Raw genomic sequence first — 17,377 nt, 5'->3', positions numbered from 1 at the left:
AACCAGTTTCTTTGTAGTTGGTTTAACCCCTTAAGTGCTTCAAACGTTCGGCGGCCGACGGCACCACTACCTCGGGAGTGCTGCCGTCGGCCGTTGAACGTTCCAACTGCACCTGCGCAATGGAACGTCCAGCACTGGAGCTGGACGTTCCATAGCTGCTAAGGTGTTAAAGACCAGGAAAGGCAAAGACATCATGCCGGATAAAACCAAGAAGTCCTGTCTCATAAGAAAAACATGTGATCGTTAATATGAAACATCCTGAAGTAAATTCATGTACTGATGTCTCACCACATCTCAAACTGAATCCCACAAATAAGTGATTCTCCTCCTATCTGTATCACCTGCAACTCACCATATTCACACCTGGTTCTCATCCCTCATATCAACAGGGAGAGAATGTATGGCAATTTCAAGGTCCTGTGTTTGGTGCATTGAATCAATATGATTATGCAGGACTTTAAAAAAAAATAAGACATAGTCAGCAAAATACTGACCACCTGTAGAAGAATCTTATGGCTAGAGCGGTCGACCTCAAAGCTGGGGAACCAGGTTCGAGTCTCAGCAACGACGCTCAACATCCTGCGATACATGGCAATTCACTTAATCTCCCCGTGCCTAGCAAAAATGAATGTGTCCATCTGTAATGAACCTGGAGCTCATATAAAGCGCTCTGATACCCGATGTCTCAGGTCTAGTTCTCGCTATATAAAACTCTAAAATGAATAAATAAATAAAAAAATCACGCATTAATATCCTTCACTACAACCCTCATCTTCATATTCAACAAAAGACTTCATCTAGGCTTCCACATGCAAGATTATGGGTAAAGGATCTCACAATCAAGTGTATTTATGTTCAGATTAGGCTATGGATATCAAGTCCTGTAATGCCTTCCTAAATCTAGACTCATCGGCAAGAAAACTTTTTACCACGAGACTGTCCAGCTGATCTCAGGTTCTTCAAAACTGCAACATATGTACATGTTCTCATCACTCTACATTAGCTACCCATCGAGACTTTATGCCTTCCTCAAGCAGCTTTATAACTTCCAACGCATTCCACCACAACATTCCCAAAGTCAGCAATCTCAGGTGGATCCTTTGCTTTGAGCAGCGAGTATGACCTGTACCGAAAACCAACAAACTTGATGAGAAGGTATGCTATTAACATGTCTTTGCACAAATATGTCCCACAAATTTGGAACCCTCAGCCACCTGGCATCATCTATTATCTTGTTCCAAAGTGACATGAATACTTGCCTGCTAAAAAAAATGTCCATATCAAAACACACATTGTGGCCATTAAATCACACCAGGAGGGACTTTGTCAATAAGAATATGTTTGCAGTCTGACCCTTGGTGCCTCAGTGAGAACCCCATTCAAATGTAACCACTGCCTTCTCTGAATTGCACCCTCAACGTAAGACCTCGCTTCCAGAAACTGTATCTGCAGCTTAACATAATAATAAACTAGATGGTCTAGCGGCTTTAACCACATCAAACTGAACTGAAAATGAGTTACCAGTTATTAAATAAACTTCCTGAGGTGCAGGTTGTGATTGTTTTTGGCAACTCATCACACTATGGAACGTGAATCTCCAGTGGCCAGTTTCCCTGGTGGACTATCTTTTTGCTACCCCAGTTAATGCCAACTAAGGGCAGATAACTGGTCTAAAAAATCTGGTAACTCATTTATTTTATGTGGCTTGCATCCACCTTTCTCCCCTCAGATGTCCCCATGTGTATTATATGATTAAACGATACCCATCCTCTCTCTCTCTCCCTTAAGAACTTTAACATCATAAGCTAATTTTGCCACTGATTATACTATATTACCTGAATGTGAACTTAATTACCATCAAAGTTCCAACAGAGGCAGTGATTTGAATTGTATGTAAAGATGCAAGCAACTTATGGGGATGCCTCAGCAATTTACCAAGAATTTGGTCATCTGCTAAAATCAGAGCTAAGATGGTCCCAACTTAAAACTTATTTGAGCAGACGCTGATTCCAGTGGCGGTGGTGCTTTAGCAGAGTGGTGAATGGAGAAGCCATACAACATACAGCAGTTTTCTCCCACTGCTGCTTGCATGACAGGCTTCCCTAGGCCATGGTATAGAGCACAAATGACCTTTGTTCCCAATCACCCTTCAATCTAAAATATTCAACTAGGCTGCAGCAAAAGTGTTTAGCTTCCTTCAGCAATGAAGAAGCAGGAATGCAGGGAACCAGTGTAGATGATTGGATAAGAGACCGACTCTTGGCTAGGGTGGCACCCATGGCCGGCATTAGTGTCAGTGTATTGAAGCACCCATGGTCTGGGGTCTACAAATTAAACCTGGCGAGACTACCAGTTTGACCCACCTCTATGCTCCTGCCCCTTACTGCAGCTGTGTGAACATGTTTGAACTGATCCTTGCCAGCATCTTCAGGCAGTGTTCAACATATGATGTACACAGGCTTGCATTTCTTATTTTACATTCCAATGACAATAACCATGTCACAGCATGGGTCTGTATCACCAATTTAAGGATTCACAGGTTGTGAAGATAGGGTAGAAGCCAATTGTGCGGTTCATGCATCATGTGCGAATAAGAACCCGCGTTCTGATTTTTAAAGAAAATGCAAAGCCTTTTTGCTCATTAAAACAAAAACAAAAGAAGAATATTCTCTTCCCACAAGCAGACAAGTTAAGTTAGATTTTTAAAGAAGTTGTCATGGAAACAATGTCAGGGACATGCCATACTAATGCATGCAATGTAAAAAAACGCCCCTCAGCGAGAAAGTATAATTGTATAACTATTCTGAAGAAGGAGGCCTGGCAAGAATGTGTGTTCTTCAAAAAGAGGGTTGGTCTTCGTTGAAGCTGGGCCCTGGGAGCGCTTCTGGTGATAGGCCGAGCCTAGAGAGTGCTGCTCTGGAGTGGGAGTCGCGTATTAGACATACTGCTGCTCAGGGGAAGGATAGGCAGCTGAGCTCAGGGATTGCTATCCAGGAGTGGTCATTTGAGTTAAGGCAGCGCTGTTCAGTAAAGCTGAGCCTATAGCGCACTTCTCAGGAAGGCCCGCTGCTGAACCTATGAATTTCAGTTCAGAACTGCTGAGCATAGATCTTTCTGCTTAGGTGGGAGAGAAGCAGAGCTTAGGGGTTGCTGCTCAGAAGGCCATGCGAGGCAAGGCAGTACTGCTCAGGAGAGAGCAGTTGAGACTAATGGGCACATGCATCAAGCTATTTAGGAATCGCAAACGGTGCGATTCGGTAAAATCGGCCGTTTGCGATTCCTAAATACCTTTTTAGTATGCATCATGCATTTTTGGAAAAATCGCTATTTGTAGCGAACTCCAAAAATGCGATTGCTCTTAAGGAATCGCAAATTCCTCGTGGTAATTTGCGAAATGGTTTAAATTTGCTTTAAATTGCTTTTTTTAAACTGTGCAATTACAGACACACATGTCCTAAGGACATGTGTGTATGTACCTTGTACTGAAAAGTACATTTCATGGGTGCAGGGGGGGTCATTGGACCCCACTCTCCACCCTTGAAATGCATTCATGAATTGCGATTTTTCAATTGCCCATTGATTCCTATTGGCCTTTTAGCCCATAGGAATGAATGGGAATTGCGAATTCGCAATAGAAAAATCGCAAATATCATGCGAATCGGTAAAAATTGCAATTTTTACTGATTCGCATAAAATTTGCGAGAAAAATGATGCATAGGCTTTTGCGAATTCTTATTTGCGATTCGCTATTTTTCGCAAATAAGAATTCGCAAATGCCGATATAAGTGTGCAACTTTAGAAGGGAATAAAGCTGAGCCTACAGAACCCTTCGCAGGAGGAAATGCTGCTGAGCAATCAGGTCAGTTCAGAAGTGAGACCTTCTGAGTCTACAGGTTGCTGCTCAGGAGGGAGAGCAGTTAATGCATTGACTCTAAGGAAGAATGCAGCTAATTCCATGGAACGCTGTTCAGGTTTCCCTATTTAGTGCTTCTTTGAGGGAAAGATACAGCGTCTATGCTGCGCCGCTCTTAAGAAACAGTAGTTGAGCTCACGGTTTACTGCTCAGGATAGATAGCATCTGGGTTTAAGAGTGCTGCTGAGGTAAGAAGTGGGAGCAGCTGAGCTGGAGAAGTAATAAATATGAAACTGCTTCAGCGTGTCTTCAGACTTTAGGAAACTTTGTTTGGCTGTTAACTCTGCTGCCTGTGCGCACTATCTTTTTGTAGTGCATGTTTCTAATGGTATGCTTGTCTGGCGCCCGGTTGATGGCAGTCTCTTCTTCTACTGCACGCCGGGGATCCTCAATGTGATTCTCATTTTCCCATGATCCTCGAGTTTTCCATGCCCTTAATATTTCCGCCATGAGTTCAGCCAAGGGTTTGCGCCTTTTGATAATTTTGTCCTCTTGTGCTAGTCCCTTTCGTCAGCCCTAGCCCAAGTCGACACATCACTTTCCCATTCAGACATTCTGGGTCCCACATTCGCATGCCATCTGAGGGCAATTTGCTGTTTCGCCAAAGGAAAGGCCAGGTGACAAACCTGTGCCCAATTCTTTTGCTTTTAGGGCTTGGAAAATGTCCTAACAGGCAAACTTCCAGACAGCATTTCACAGTGTGTGCAAAGACTCTGTTTAGGGTCTCTATAATCTTCAGCCAGTATGTCCGTTTCACTGTACAACTCCACATCAGGAGTGCAAAATGGGCATCTAGTTCTGCGCATCTAGGGCATTTCTGATCTCCTTTCCCATACATAATGTTGAGCCTATGTGGTGTGAGGTGGGTCATATGGAGTATATTAAACTGTACACGTTTAAAGTTGGCATTCCTTGAGATCTTTTTTGGGCTTCCAAAGCCTTTCTTCCATTCTGCACTAGTCTGAGGCCTACCAACTAGGTCCTCCCATTTCTCTTGTCTGTGTGATAGGGGCATCTCCTTCAGGGCCATTATTGCCACATATAACCATTTTAACAGGTGTCTGGCGCATCCGAGTGTCACCACTGCCTGGAGGGCCGTGTGTGTATTGGGTTTGTGTGTGTCTCTAACCCAGAGTGTGGTCAGTGTTCCCCGGACATTGTGGTAATTTAAGATCTGACCTAGCGATAGTTCATGATATTCCAGGAATTCTGGCAGGGGGAGTAATTCTCCATCCTGGTGGCAGTCCCAGACTTTTGTCACTCCCCCTACCACCCATTCTTTCAATTAGCCCTGTGTGAAGGGGGAACCGTCACCCATCCGTGGTAGTCCTACTATTGTTAGGTCGGGTGCATAAAGGGGTGTCTCTGCAGTGCACCTTATGCATCTATCCCAGCATTTCAAGGCTACTTTTAGCAGCACCCCCATAGTTTTGTTCTTGTGTTTGGAGTTTAATATCCTAGGGAGTAATGTCCCATGAGGGGATTGTGCTGGTGCCAGTGTCTCAAACACCCTCACATCCAGCCACTGGGCCAGCCACTGAAGCGGACCCGCTGGGTAGTATGCTTCAAATTCCAGAGCACCAACTCCCCTCATTGTTAAGGGTTGTCACAGGATCATGAGGGATACTGTATTTCGACCACTATCCCAGATCAGGTCTCTCAACAAGGGGTACATGTCCCTAAACCATCTCTTTGGGATCCCCACGGGAAGATTAACAAAATAGCATAGCAGCCTGAGTAGTAGAACCATTTTGGAAAGCGCTATTCTGGCCATAACAGAGAGTTTAAGGGATCGCCAAAAGGACACATTTACCTTTAGTGCTCGAATGGCCCTGCCCAGGTTGCTGTCTAAGTGGTCTGTCTCACTATGGAACAACTGAATGCCTAGGTATTTAAAGGAGCTCAGGGTCCATGGGGGTCCCGCTGGGAGGTTTATCGGTTTGGCAAGTGTGGGCCTTGCTGGAAATATGTGGATCTTCTGAGTGTTAACTCGGAGCCCAGACAACTCCGCAAACTCCTCCAAAATTTGAATCACTCTCAATATGCCCCGTGTTCCATCCTGTATGTATAATTTAATATTGTCTGCATATAATGATATTATATGTACCGATCCATCCAGTATTATTCCCTGGTTCCTACACTCATGTCTGAAGCGTTCTGCAAGCAGCTCCATAGCCAGAGCAAAGAGCAGTGGCGACAGTGGGCAGCCCTGGTGAATCCCTCTATTAATGGAACAAAGCACAGACACCACTCCTGCTGTGCGCACCCTTGCCATTGGGACACAGTACAAAAAGCGAACCATCGCAACCATTTATCTCCTAGTCCCATTTTCCGCCTCACCTGCAGCAAGAAGTCCCATCGTAGTGAATCAAAGGCCTTTTCCAGATCTACCGTCATCACCACAGCATCTGGGTACTTCGTCAAGCCCTTGTGAAAAAGAACATTGTACAGCCTTCTCAAGTTGTTAGAGGTCAACCGGGTTGGGATGTACCCTTTTAGGTCTTTGTGCTCCAGTCGCTGCATGTGTGGCAGAAGCCTATTGGCCAACACCTTGCTAAGAAATTTGAAATCGAGATTCAGCATTGACAGCGGTCGGAAGACCCCCGTACCTGACAAGTCTGATTTAGTTTTGGGCAATGGGAACCCCAGTGCTTCTCTAGTGGAAACTGGAGGCAACCCGCTTGTAACGCAGCGGCGTACATTTTCTAAAGTCGTGAGGTCAGAAGCGCTACTTAAGTATAATAAAATTCTGCCGGGAGACCATCCGGCCCTCGCATTTTCCCTCTGGCCATTTCCTTGATTGCTGCACTGATTTCCTGTGTGGTGACCACCATCTCCAGGCTTTTCAGTGTGGCCTGATCTACCCCTTGTAATCCCAACCCCTCTAGGTAAGTCACTATTGTTTCTTCCAGTACCTCTCCTGGCTTCTTGTATAGCTTAACGTAGTAGTCTCTGAATGTATCATTGATAATGTTGGGGGAGGAAAATCGTCTGTCCTTCAGGTGTTAGGATGCTGGGGATAGGGGACCCGCTGCCTTCTGGCCGAATTAACCAAGCTAGTAATTTCCCAGCCTTCCCTCCTTTTACTGGTAAATTCGAAAATCTAGAAGTCTCAACCGTTCCCAGATTTCATTCTATTTGCTTTTTGCGTCCGACAGTCGTTTTTTGGCATCCACTTCTCTCCCGAATTCCCTACGGAGTGTCAGTATTTGGACTTCCAGCGACCTGATTTCTGATTAATCTCCCGTCTGGCACCCACCATTTGGCCCATACATTGTCCCCTCACCACCACCTTAAATGCGTCCCAGTCTATCAGGCGGATGCTTGCTGTTCCTTGGTTCTTTTTAAAATAAGACGAAATGGCATCTGACAGCTGCTGTCTGGAACAGTTGTCTTCAAGTATGTTGGGGTCTAATTTCCATAACAGGATGGGGGCCCTGTCGGGAGTTGAGGCAAACCTCAAAAGAAGAGGACTATGGTCCGATATGGAATGCCCCAGGTACTTTTGCCCCGTCAGCGCGGGTGCCAATTGATTGGAGCAGAGAAACATATATAATCAGGTATGGAGAAAATAAATGGTCCAGCAACAGGAGTATTCCCTCTTTTGTTTGTTTTGTAGTCTTCACACGCCTAAAAGCTCCCACCTGGATATCTATTGCTGTAGGCCTTTAGCTAGTGAGGCTTCCATTGTACCTTCTAGAGGGGTGTGGATCTATGCATTACCAGGTCAATTACACCCCCCCCCCCCCCCCAGGATTAGGTTGCTTGATGCCATGTCCGACAGTGGCTTAGAGAGCTGTACAGAAAGGGAATTTGATCTTGGTTCGGGGCATAAATGCTATTTGTCACGTTAGCCATAATCTGCAAATTATAACAAAACACCTTTCTAGCTCAAACAGATCAAAAGTTACTAAAAAGGCAGTGACACCTGTTGCCGCACAGTGGAAGGAAATTTGCAAATGACGACCAATCACCTTTCTTTTGCTTCTTGATATAGTTGGCTGTTAAACAGGTACTGAGGTGAAACCTATGACCGGGCAGTGTAAGGAAGTGTAAACATTACAAGCCAAGCCAGAGTCCTGCCCGTCTGCGCCCGTCCGCGCCAGGACGGGACCAGGGGCCACTCCATCGGCCCCGGGCTACATAACATATTCCCGTTCTGACCTATGGTCTTTACAGACCTCCTCCTGCACCTTGGCTTCAATTTTTAATTGCCAAGATGCTGCATTAAAATGTTGTGCTTGTGCCCTCACTCTGGATTCCATCCCTGCGGTCACAGACTCCCTGTCCTCTTCCTTCTGGACCACCACCCAGGCTACGCATTCGGCCCCCTCTAATATGCCTACATCGATTCCTTCTATGAATTTTATCAGCATAAATTGCCGATCTCTGGCAAAACATAAGAGAGATTTTTGATCTTCTCGAATCAGCAAGTCCTGCCGCAATGTTTCTAACGGAAACATGGCTTAGCAATTGTTCTGGTCCTGACATTGCCATGGCTCTCCCTAATAACTACACCTATTTGTGGAGAAATCGTGTGCTCAAGGAGGGAGGAGGCATAGCGATAATTTTTAAAAGAGAGTCTTCTTGTAAATGGGAGGATTTAGATTTCCCAAACTGCGAGGCTGGCCTCTTTAAACTTTCTCTCACCCCGCATTACACTTTGACTGGTACCCTGATTTATCGCCCCCGAGTTCGGCCAATTCATGGGCTTCTTCCTTTCCCGAGCTCATCGCTCCCCTTATTTTACAATCCACTAACTTTTTAGTAGTGGGTGACTTAAACATTCATTTTAATCTCACATCTGGTCCCATTAGTATGAGTTTACTTCAGGACTTAGCTGCCCTGGACCTTCACCTACACAATTCCGGCCACACCCATAAAGCCGGTAATTTATTGGATCCCATTATCTCAAACCTCAACTGTATTACTCACCACTCTTCCTCTCCTGTCATTTGGTCTGATCACTTTATTGTCAACTTTTCAATTAGGATACCAGCTCACAATAATTCCTCTAGCTTTCACCCTCACAAAGCTAGCAGGAACTGGAAACGTTTGGATATAGACAAACTAAATTCCTGCCTCGACAACTCCAAACCAACGTCTCCTATTATCTCTACCAAGGAGGTATCTGTGGTCAATTCCTGGCTAAATACAGCCCTAGATTTGTGCCTTCCCACTCAGAGGAACAAGTCACAGTTCCATCAACCACCAGCTCCCTGGTTTAACGACTCATTGCGTCAGGAAAAATCCCGTTGCAAGAAACTGGAGCGCATATGGCGTTCGGACTATTGCACACTTAAGAAATCAAACTACAAGGCTGCCCTTCGGGCATACCACTCCGCCTGTGACACTGCTAGAGCTAATCATGCAAACAGCATCATACTCAAGGCCCATAATAGACCTAAGGCTCTGTTCAAATTAGTAAAAGATCCTTCTGGCATGTCCTCTGCACCAAAAGACCCTTCTTTGGATTCTTCTCAATGCAATGCTTTGGCTGAATTCTTTTTGGATAAAATTGATAAGATCTATGCTATTCTTGACGCCACTCCCAATGCTCCTACTATCCCTGAGCCCGTACTTCCCACCCCCTGTTTCGCTGTTGCTGATGATGGTATTCATACTACTTCACTAACTCACTCTTGGGAACCGATATCTCTCCCGCTCCTCCAGAAATATTTACATGAAATTAAATCGGGCTCCCCCCTTGACCCTCTGCCCCCTCAAATAATGGGCACCTTGGACCCAAACTTGCTTCAGATCATTTTAGATATGCTGAACGCCTCATTGGAGGAGGCTACAGTCCCCAGTGAATGGAAACACGCGATGGTGGTTCCATTGCTAAAGAAGGCCAATGCGGATTCTAATAACCCTTCTAATTTTCGTCCTATCTCTCTCCTCTCCTGTTACTCTAAAATTCTTGAAAAACATGTGAATTCTCTTCTCACCTCTTATGTCGAATCTTCTCACCTTCTTCACTGCTCTCAGTCTGGGTTCAGGGCTGGCTTCTCCACGGAGACTACGCTTCTTGGCGTGTCTGAGACCATCAGGAGACAGGTGGACAATGGGGAGACTGTGGCACTCATCTTGCTTGATTTGAGTGCCGCATTTGACACTGTCTCCCATCCCATCCTATTGTCCACCTTGCAATCCGTGGGGATTGATGGTACAGCCCTGGCTTGGATTGCCAGTTTTCTTTCTAATCGCACTTTTCAGGTCTTTTCCTCTACTTCTGTTTCTTCTATCTACTCTTCCCCTCACGGTGTTCCCCAAGGGTCGATTCTTAGTCCCCTCTTTTTTAATCTTTACGTGAGACCGCTTGCTTTCTTGGCAGAGCAAGCGGGTCTCACAATATATTCTTATGCTGACGACACTCAAATCGTCTACTCACTTTCCACCAAGAATCACGCGTCGTCGTCTTCCTTGCAGTCTGGTTTGGAACAGATCGCCAATTGGATGCAGAGACATAAACTAAAGCTCAATGGGGACAAAACGAAGCTGCTCCTATTCGGTCCCAATACTTCTTTGTGGGGCCCGCAACATTGGCCTCCGCGGATGGGCCCGTTACCTACCCCCTCAGATTCAGCCCGTAATCTCAGGGTTCTGCTCGACAACCAGCTGTCACTGAAGCAACATGTGGTAAAGGTCTCTGCCACCTGCACCACCATCATCAGGTGGCTTAGAAAAATCACATGGATGCTCCCAGTGGATACCCTGAGAACCGTGGTCCAAGCCCTTGTCATCTCTCGGATGGACTACGGGAACGTACTACTTCTGGGCGCCTGTAAGGAGGTATTAAAGAAACTTCAGGTGGTTCAGAATATGGCTGTTCGCCTGATATGTAACTTACCTGCTAGATCTTCGGCTACTACCCATCTGCACAAACTGCATTGGTTACGAATTGAGAGCCGTATAAAATTCAAAGCCCTTTGCATTATGCACCGTATTAAAATGGACAAAGCCCCGAAATACCTATCTTCCTTGGTCCAGCATTATGTCCCATCCCGCACTTTAAGATCTTCTACCCAAAACAAGTTTCTAATTCCACGTGTCAAGCGAGCCAAGATGGGCGGACGTTCGTTCGCCTTTCTGGCTCCTTCCTTATGGAACTCTATGCCCCAATTCCTTTGCTCGGAAGTCTGTTATATGACATTCCGCAAAGGTATTAAGACCTGGCTTTTTAACATGTAACTGCCATGCCTTTGGTTTTCTACACTGGTTCATCCTCCGTTTGCTCTAGCGCCGGGAAACGTCTGGGTAGCTGTGCGCTCAATAAATGCAATTATAATAACAATAATAATAATAATAATGAAGTAATACTACCCTGTCGAACGCCCCCCACGGGAGGAAGACTGCCTAAACAAGGAGTTTTCCGGTCCGAAACATCAGTAAGGTGCAGATGCGGCTGGAGGGGACTATGAGCCGAACCAGCAGCTGTCTCGCTGCCGAATCCCTTTGCGGAGATCGGGACCTCGGCAGGAGAATTAGCAGACACTGGCGCCCGAGCACCATTTAATCTGCACGGCGATCGCCCTTGCACTCATGTGCTGTTCTCTCACGAATAAATCAATGACTTTGCCTGCTAGCGAAGATGCCAAGATGGCGCCCAGGGAGCTAGCTGTGGGATCGCTCCGGGGACCAACAATGATGCTTTCTGATGCTGATGACCTCCGTTTCGGTCCTTCTGAGATGGCCCCTACCCTCAGGCCACATCCCGATTTACCGGCCAACCCCCCTGGGGTGATCGCTGCACATCATTCTACTCACTTGCCCTCATTACCTCTGAGTTACGGTTGTGGCTGGAGGTGGAGTGACACACTCGCCCCCTTTTTAAAACTATGCAGTGGTGCGGCAAGAGGACAGGGCCCGTGAACTTGGGCCCTGTCGTCTTGCGAACCACTGCATAGTGTTTAGTGAGTACAATGGTCCAGGGTTGGCCTTACTAGGTCCAGAAAGAGAGACTGTGTGTCTATATAAATTGCCCTTGTAGGGCGGGGTACGTCCAAATTAGGTTTGACACTTGATCAAAGAGGGAGCAGGTTTGTAGGAATACATTTAGGGTTTATTTTAATTTAAACACATTGAAGCTCAAAAATCCGTTCAGGTGCTCATGTAATTGGGAAAGTGCGTATTGTGACTAAGTGAAAAGTGAAATAAAAACCATAACATCACATTGACAATATGAAGGAACTCCAACTAAATATATACAATGGATGGAGTCCCAGTTGTAAGAGTCGACGGCGTTTCGATCTTTATGTTAGTTAAAAACAAAGAGTGAGCAATCTGAAATTATCAATTGGGGATTGGAAGATCGAAGTAAATAAAGGATGAGTCTTGTTCTTCGTGTTCTGCCGGTCAATTTCTTGCCAGAGGAATAGATCTGGTGTGTCACCGTGCGAGGTGTCGTGTTCGGGCGTGTAGCTTGACTGAAGTGCGCGTCTGTAAAATCACATTTACAAATTTACAAAGCCCTGTAGTGCCGGGACTTAATCGGGGCAACCGTAGTTAGTTGATCACCTTCCTGGTCTGCATGCTGCAATCAATGAGTCTGTGGGGCACCACTGCATAGATCACACCCCCTTTGCATTTCGAGTTATTGAGAATATTTGGGACTGACTGATTTTATACATCATAGACACAATCCCTGTGCCTGACCTCAAGATGGCCGCCTCAGTGGGTCACTCCATGATGCTCTACTACTCCTGGACAATATAACTGGCCTTCGATCTTGATCACAGCCCTCACCTGACCTTGCTCCTGCTCACCCTTCTGGACTTTTACTCTGGGATCTTTCCCGTGACCGTGGGGACTTAGCTATTTGACCGATGCCCAGTAGAGCTGCCGGATAGCTAAAGAGGAGATGGGTTGTGGACTCCCCCTCGCCTGTCACCTCCCCAACCGGACTTTGGGCAGACTTTCCTTAGTCTCTTTGTCATATTCCCCTCCCACCTATTCACCCCTCCCACTTCTCCCTCTATGCTCCTTTCTTATCGTCTTCTTTAATGTTTTTCCGTGGAGACTTAGCTATTTGGTTGATGACCGCGGAGCTACATGATAGCTATTGAGGAGATGGGCTATGGACTTCCCCCTCGGCCCGCACCACCCAGCCGGACCTTGGACAGACTTTCCCTTCGTCTCACCGTCGTATCTCCCCCCTACTCCTTTTCCCTACCCTCTTACTTTTCTCCGCTCCATGAACCTCGTCCCCTATGCTACTTAAATGTTTACTGCTATATTATGCAAGTTGTAACTGATGTAATTTTGCAACTCTGTGGATCTTTATGTAAAGCGCTCCGATACCTTCGAGTCTAGCCAGCGCTATACAAAACTCATTTAATAAATAAATACCCAAAAATATGCTTGTATAATTTGCTTTTTCTTGATGCATATTTTAATCAACCCTGCAGCATTATTTGGTCTTCCATTGCTGCATAATTCCTGTATCCCTGGTTTCAGGGCAACTGGTGGGAAGGACAGCATAGAGAGATAGATACTCAAAGAAAATGTCATAGATTATAAATTGGACGGCTCCCTAAATCCAAGGGTTGTAATAAAAGTAATTGTAGGGTAGCGGTCTAGTCCTTGGCGGGCGGGTGATGACGCGACACGCAAGGATGGGACCGCAGGAAGTTGTGCGCATGCGCGAGCAGCGTAATGCGCATCTGTGGAGCGGATCGGAGCGCGTTCCAGCAAGACGCCCGGCGCTCTTTTTGCCATAGTGTATTAAATAAAGAAATAAGCTCCCCACAAGAAACTACTGAGTCGGCCTCCTCATTTGGGTGATGTACTAACATCACAGTGGCGACGAGGATGGGATTGACGGAAGAAGGTGAAAGCCAAGAGGAAAGACATGTGTATGCAGAGGGAGAAGATCTGGAAGCTCCAAGGGTAGAGGAAGAGAGGGTCGAAAAGGACTTGACACCCCAGAGAATTGAACTGAGTCAGATGAGGAGCGGAATGTTGAGCCCGGTGAGAGATGGTGTCCGAGAAGCTTCTACCCCGGTAAGAAATACACGTGCAGGAAGAGATGGACACTGACACAATCATCAAGTTTCTCACCTCAGTGTTCATGAGAGAAGGAATCCCAAAGACGATCCTTAGTGACAATGGTTCGCAGTTCACATCGGAGAAGTGGAACAAGTACGCAGAAAGGAATAGAATCAAAGTGAAACACACATCAGTGTACCATCCTTCGAGCAACGGACAGGTGGAGAGATTTAATCGAGTCCTCATGGGGTCCATACAAGCCGCCATCATGAAGGGAAAGGATTGGGAGAAGGAAGTCCAAAGCATGTTATGGGCGTACAGGATTACCCCCACCTCTACAGGGTACAGCCCCTTCCAGCTCCTAAGCGGCAGGCACCCGTTCACGAAGGACAATGGGGTCTTGGAGAGAGAAGACCGTCACCAGCAAGTGGTCACCTGCTGTAGTCCAGCACAATCTCGAAAGAGCCCAAAAGGTATATACTGAACACTATAACAGGAGAAGAAATGTGAAGGAAGCGGCTTTGGAAAAAGGGGAACGGGTGAGAGTCAAGTTGGTTGTGCTGAAAAGGAAAGGAGAAAGCAAGTACAGCCCATCCATGCAAGTGGAGGAAGTATATGACAGAGCTGCGTTGCTCAGTGATGGTAATGTGTGGTCCCATGACCGCATGGCTAAAATTAACAAAATCCTACAGTGGCCTGAAGAAAAAGAGAAAAGTCAACAAGATCAAGGACTGAGTGGCACAGAGGAGAGATTGACGGAAGAAGGTGAAAGCCAAGAGGAAGGATATGTGTATGCAGAGGGAGAAGATCTGGAAGCTCCGAGGGTAGAGGAAGAGAGGGTCGAAAAGGACTTGACACCCTAGAGAAATGAACTGAGTCAGATGAGGAGCGGAATGTTGAGCCCGGTGAGAGATGGTGTCAGAGAAGCTTCTACCCCGGTAAGGCGTACACGTGCAGGGAGAGCGGTGGTCATACCCGCTGGTTTCAGAGACTTTGAATTGGGGGGGGGGGTTGTTGAAACAGTGGACTCTTAGTTTGTATTTTTGTGTGTATTATAAAAGGGAGATATGTAGTGTAGCGGTCTAGTCCTTGGCAGGCGCGTGATGACGCGACAAGCAAGGACGGGACCGCGGGAAGTAAATGCGCGAGCAGCGTAATGCGCATGAGCGGATCGGAGCGCGATCCAGCAAGACGCCCGGCGCTCTTTCTGCCATAGTGTATTAAATAAAGAAATAAGCTCCCCACAAGAAACTACTGAGTCTGCCTCCTCATTTAGGTGATGTACTAAAATCACAGTAATTAATTTCTGCTTTAAAATGCATTGTACAGAACATATCTTTATGATGGGGTGAAGAAGGAGGAGCCACTGGTGATAGAAGTTAGAGTGGTATGCGGGTATGCGATGGCTGCAGGGTATAGGTAAAGTGACAGCATTGCTTTGGGAGTGGACGATGAAGCCGAGATCTCAGGGGGTGTGTGAGCCGCTCATTTTAGCACAAGTCTGCTAAGAAGAAGGGTCGGCAGAGTTTATGCAGAGAATAAAAGCGGCAAAGGGGCTGCTGGTTTAAGAAGCTGGGAATCAGCTGTTCGGCGGAAGTGGTGGTGATTTTAGGATTGGCAGTCATGCAAAAGCTGGTGGTTTTAAGAGAGCAGGGAGGGGAGTTACTCTTTAGTGATCTGCTCAAGTGAAGGACAGGTGGCTTTCCGGTATCGGGTGGGAAGGTTTCTTTGGGGGCTCATGTAGCAGTGTTTACAGGTACCCGGGACAGGAGTGGGTGGTGGTGTGAGTGTAGTCAGGGGTGCTGGCCTCAGGTGTGCGCAGTCACTCGTTGTGCAGGGCTGCATGTGCGAGAGAGGAGCTCCTTCCGCAGAAGCCGCCCGTGCTGGGACTGGGAGGAGGAGTTTGCCTCCTGCGGCATGGAAGCCCTGCACCCGGATACAGCGCTGGCTGCTGACGCCGTCAGGCAGGGCCACGCTGTCTGCCGCTGCTGCTGCGGGGACGGGGCCAGCAGACACATGGCAGGCGCCGCACACACTCACTCACATAGCAGCCGCGCGGCGCGCGCCCCTCCCCCGGTACCTGGTGAAGCAGTAGTCGCAGTGGTTTCCCCGCTCGTTGTCTGTCAGCACATAGGTGTAGGCCGGGCAGGCGAAGACCAGCTCCCCGACCCTGAACCGCCGCAGAGCCCGCAGCCCCCGGCCCTTGCCCGGGCTGGTGAAGCTCTCCATGCCCTCAGGGGGCGGCGCCGCCTCGCTCTTCATCCTGGAGCCCGGACCGTGGCCTCTTTCCCCGGGGACTGTGCCTGCCTGTCTCTGTGCAGCGGTAGCTTGCCTGTTCGGCGCTGGGTCCCTGGGACGGGTTGTGCCTGCCTGCGCGGGCCCTCTGCCGGCCTGTGTGCAGGCTCTGTGCCTGCTCCCTCCAGGCCTCTGTCTCCGCCCTGGCCTGCTCTTGCAGCCTTGCCGAAGAAGCCGCTCTGCAGGCTGGTCTCTCTCCACGCACACACACAGGGGGTGGGGGCCGCTCCTCAGCCTCTTGCCGCCGCCGCTGCTGCTGCTGTCACACTTTGTATTGTCTCTTCCTGGCTCTGCCAGCTCCTCGAGGAGCTGCACTTTACGCGTTTTTTTCTTCCTTTGCTATTAATGGAGCCGCGTCACGCTTAGGGAAAAAAAATGCAAGACATACAAGGTAATGGTGACCTAAGTAGAGCTGCAGGCGGCCTGCCCCTCATAGCCCTCGTGTGGCCACCACAGCTGTGCAGAGTGACAACTGCTTGCAGGGACCCCTTGCATCTGCCTGCCGAGGGCAGCTAGGCCAACAGTTGCCTGCCACAATTAATGTAACAAGATTTCAAAACCAGAGAGTTTAAGAGATCCCGCGATACTGATTTGCAAGGATTATAATACATGATTGACTAGGAATTTACCTTTGCCAGAAACCACAGGTTGTTCCTTAAGTGCTTAAATGTGAGCAGCTCACCTGGTTCTGTCTTTTTTTTTAAGTCGCTTAATCACAAAAGAAGTCAAACGCAGTATAATGACTGTGCTTTGGCTTCGCCTCTTTGTTTTTATTTTACAGTCATTTGATTGGGGAGTTGAAGTGTCCTATCTAGGAAGCAGTTCAATTGCTCCTGACTGATAAAGTCAATAATAAAGGCTTCCTGTTTTCCATTTTTACACAATTTGTTTTACAAAAAAAATACAGACTTAGCCACTTATTATCCTGTCTTCATTTATTTTTAAATGTGGATAAAAATGACATTGAGTTGCTTTTTAGTGATTCTAAGTGATAAAGGAACAAATGATGGACAGAATGCTGAACAATGCGAATATTCATCCTCCTGCCTGGATCAAATCCATTGTTCTTTTGCTCACCACACCATCCCAGGTTGGACCCAGCCATATGCAAATCAATCTTGACAACAGTCTAGTCCAAACTGCCAAGCCAGGTCCTCCCTTGACTGGAAACAAGCATCGTGG

At 47.2% G+C, this 17,377-nt stretch overlaps 1 protein-coding gene across 1 annotated transcript in view; it reads right to left on the bottom strand.

Annotated features, from left to right (window-relative positions):
- The window catches only part of SMYD2 (SET and MYND domain containing 2), a 263,828-nt gene extending 247,331 nt beyond the window's left edge, over window positions 1-16,497 (bottom strand). The window contains exon 1 of the mRNA XM_086927896.1: window positions 15,981-16,497. Coding sequence (XP_086784022.1) covers window positions 15,981-16,162 — 182 coding nt within the window. The 5' untranslated portion in view covers window positions 16,163-16,497. The remainder of the gene's footprint in view (window positions 1-15,980) is intronic.
- Between the last annotated feature and the right edge of the window lie 880 nt (window positions 16,498-17,377).

Source organism: Lissotriton vulgaris, chromosome 6 (genome assembly GCF_964263255.1).
Source record: "Lissotriton vulgaris chromosome 6, aLisVul1.2, whole genome shotgun sequence".
Classification (NCBI taxonomy): domain Eukaryota; kingdom Metazoa; phylum Chordata; class Amphibia; order Caudata; family Salamandridae; genus Lissotriton; species Lissotriton vulgaris.
Note: the sequence above shows the minus strand (reverse complement) of the source record. Positions and strands in the feature narration are given on the sequence as shown.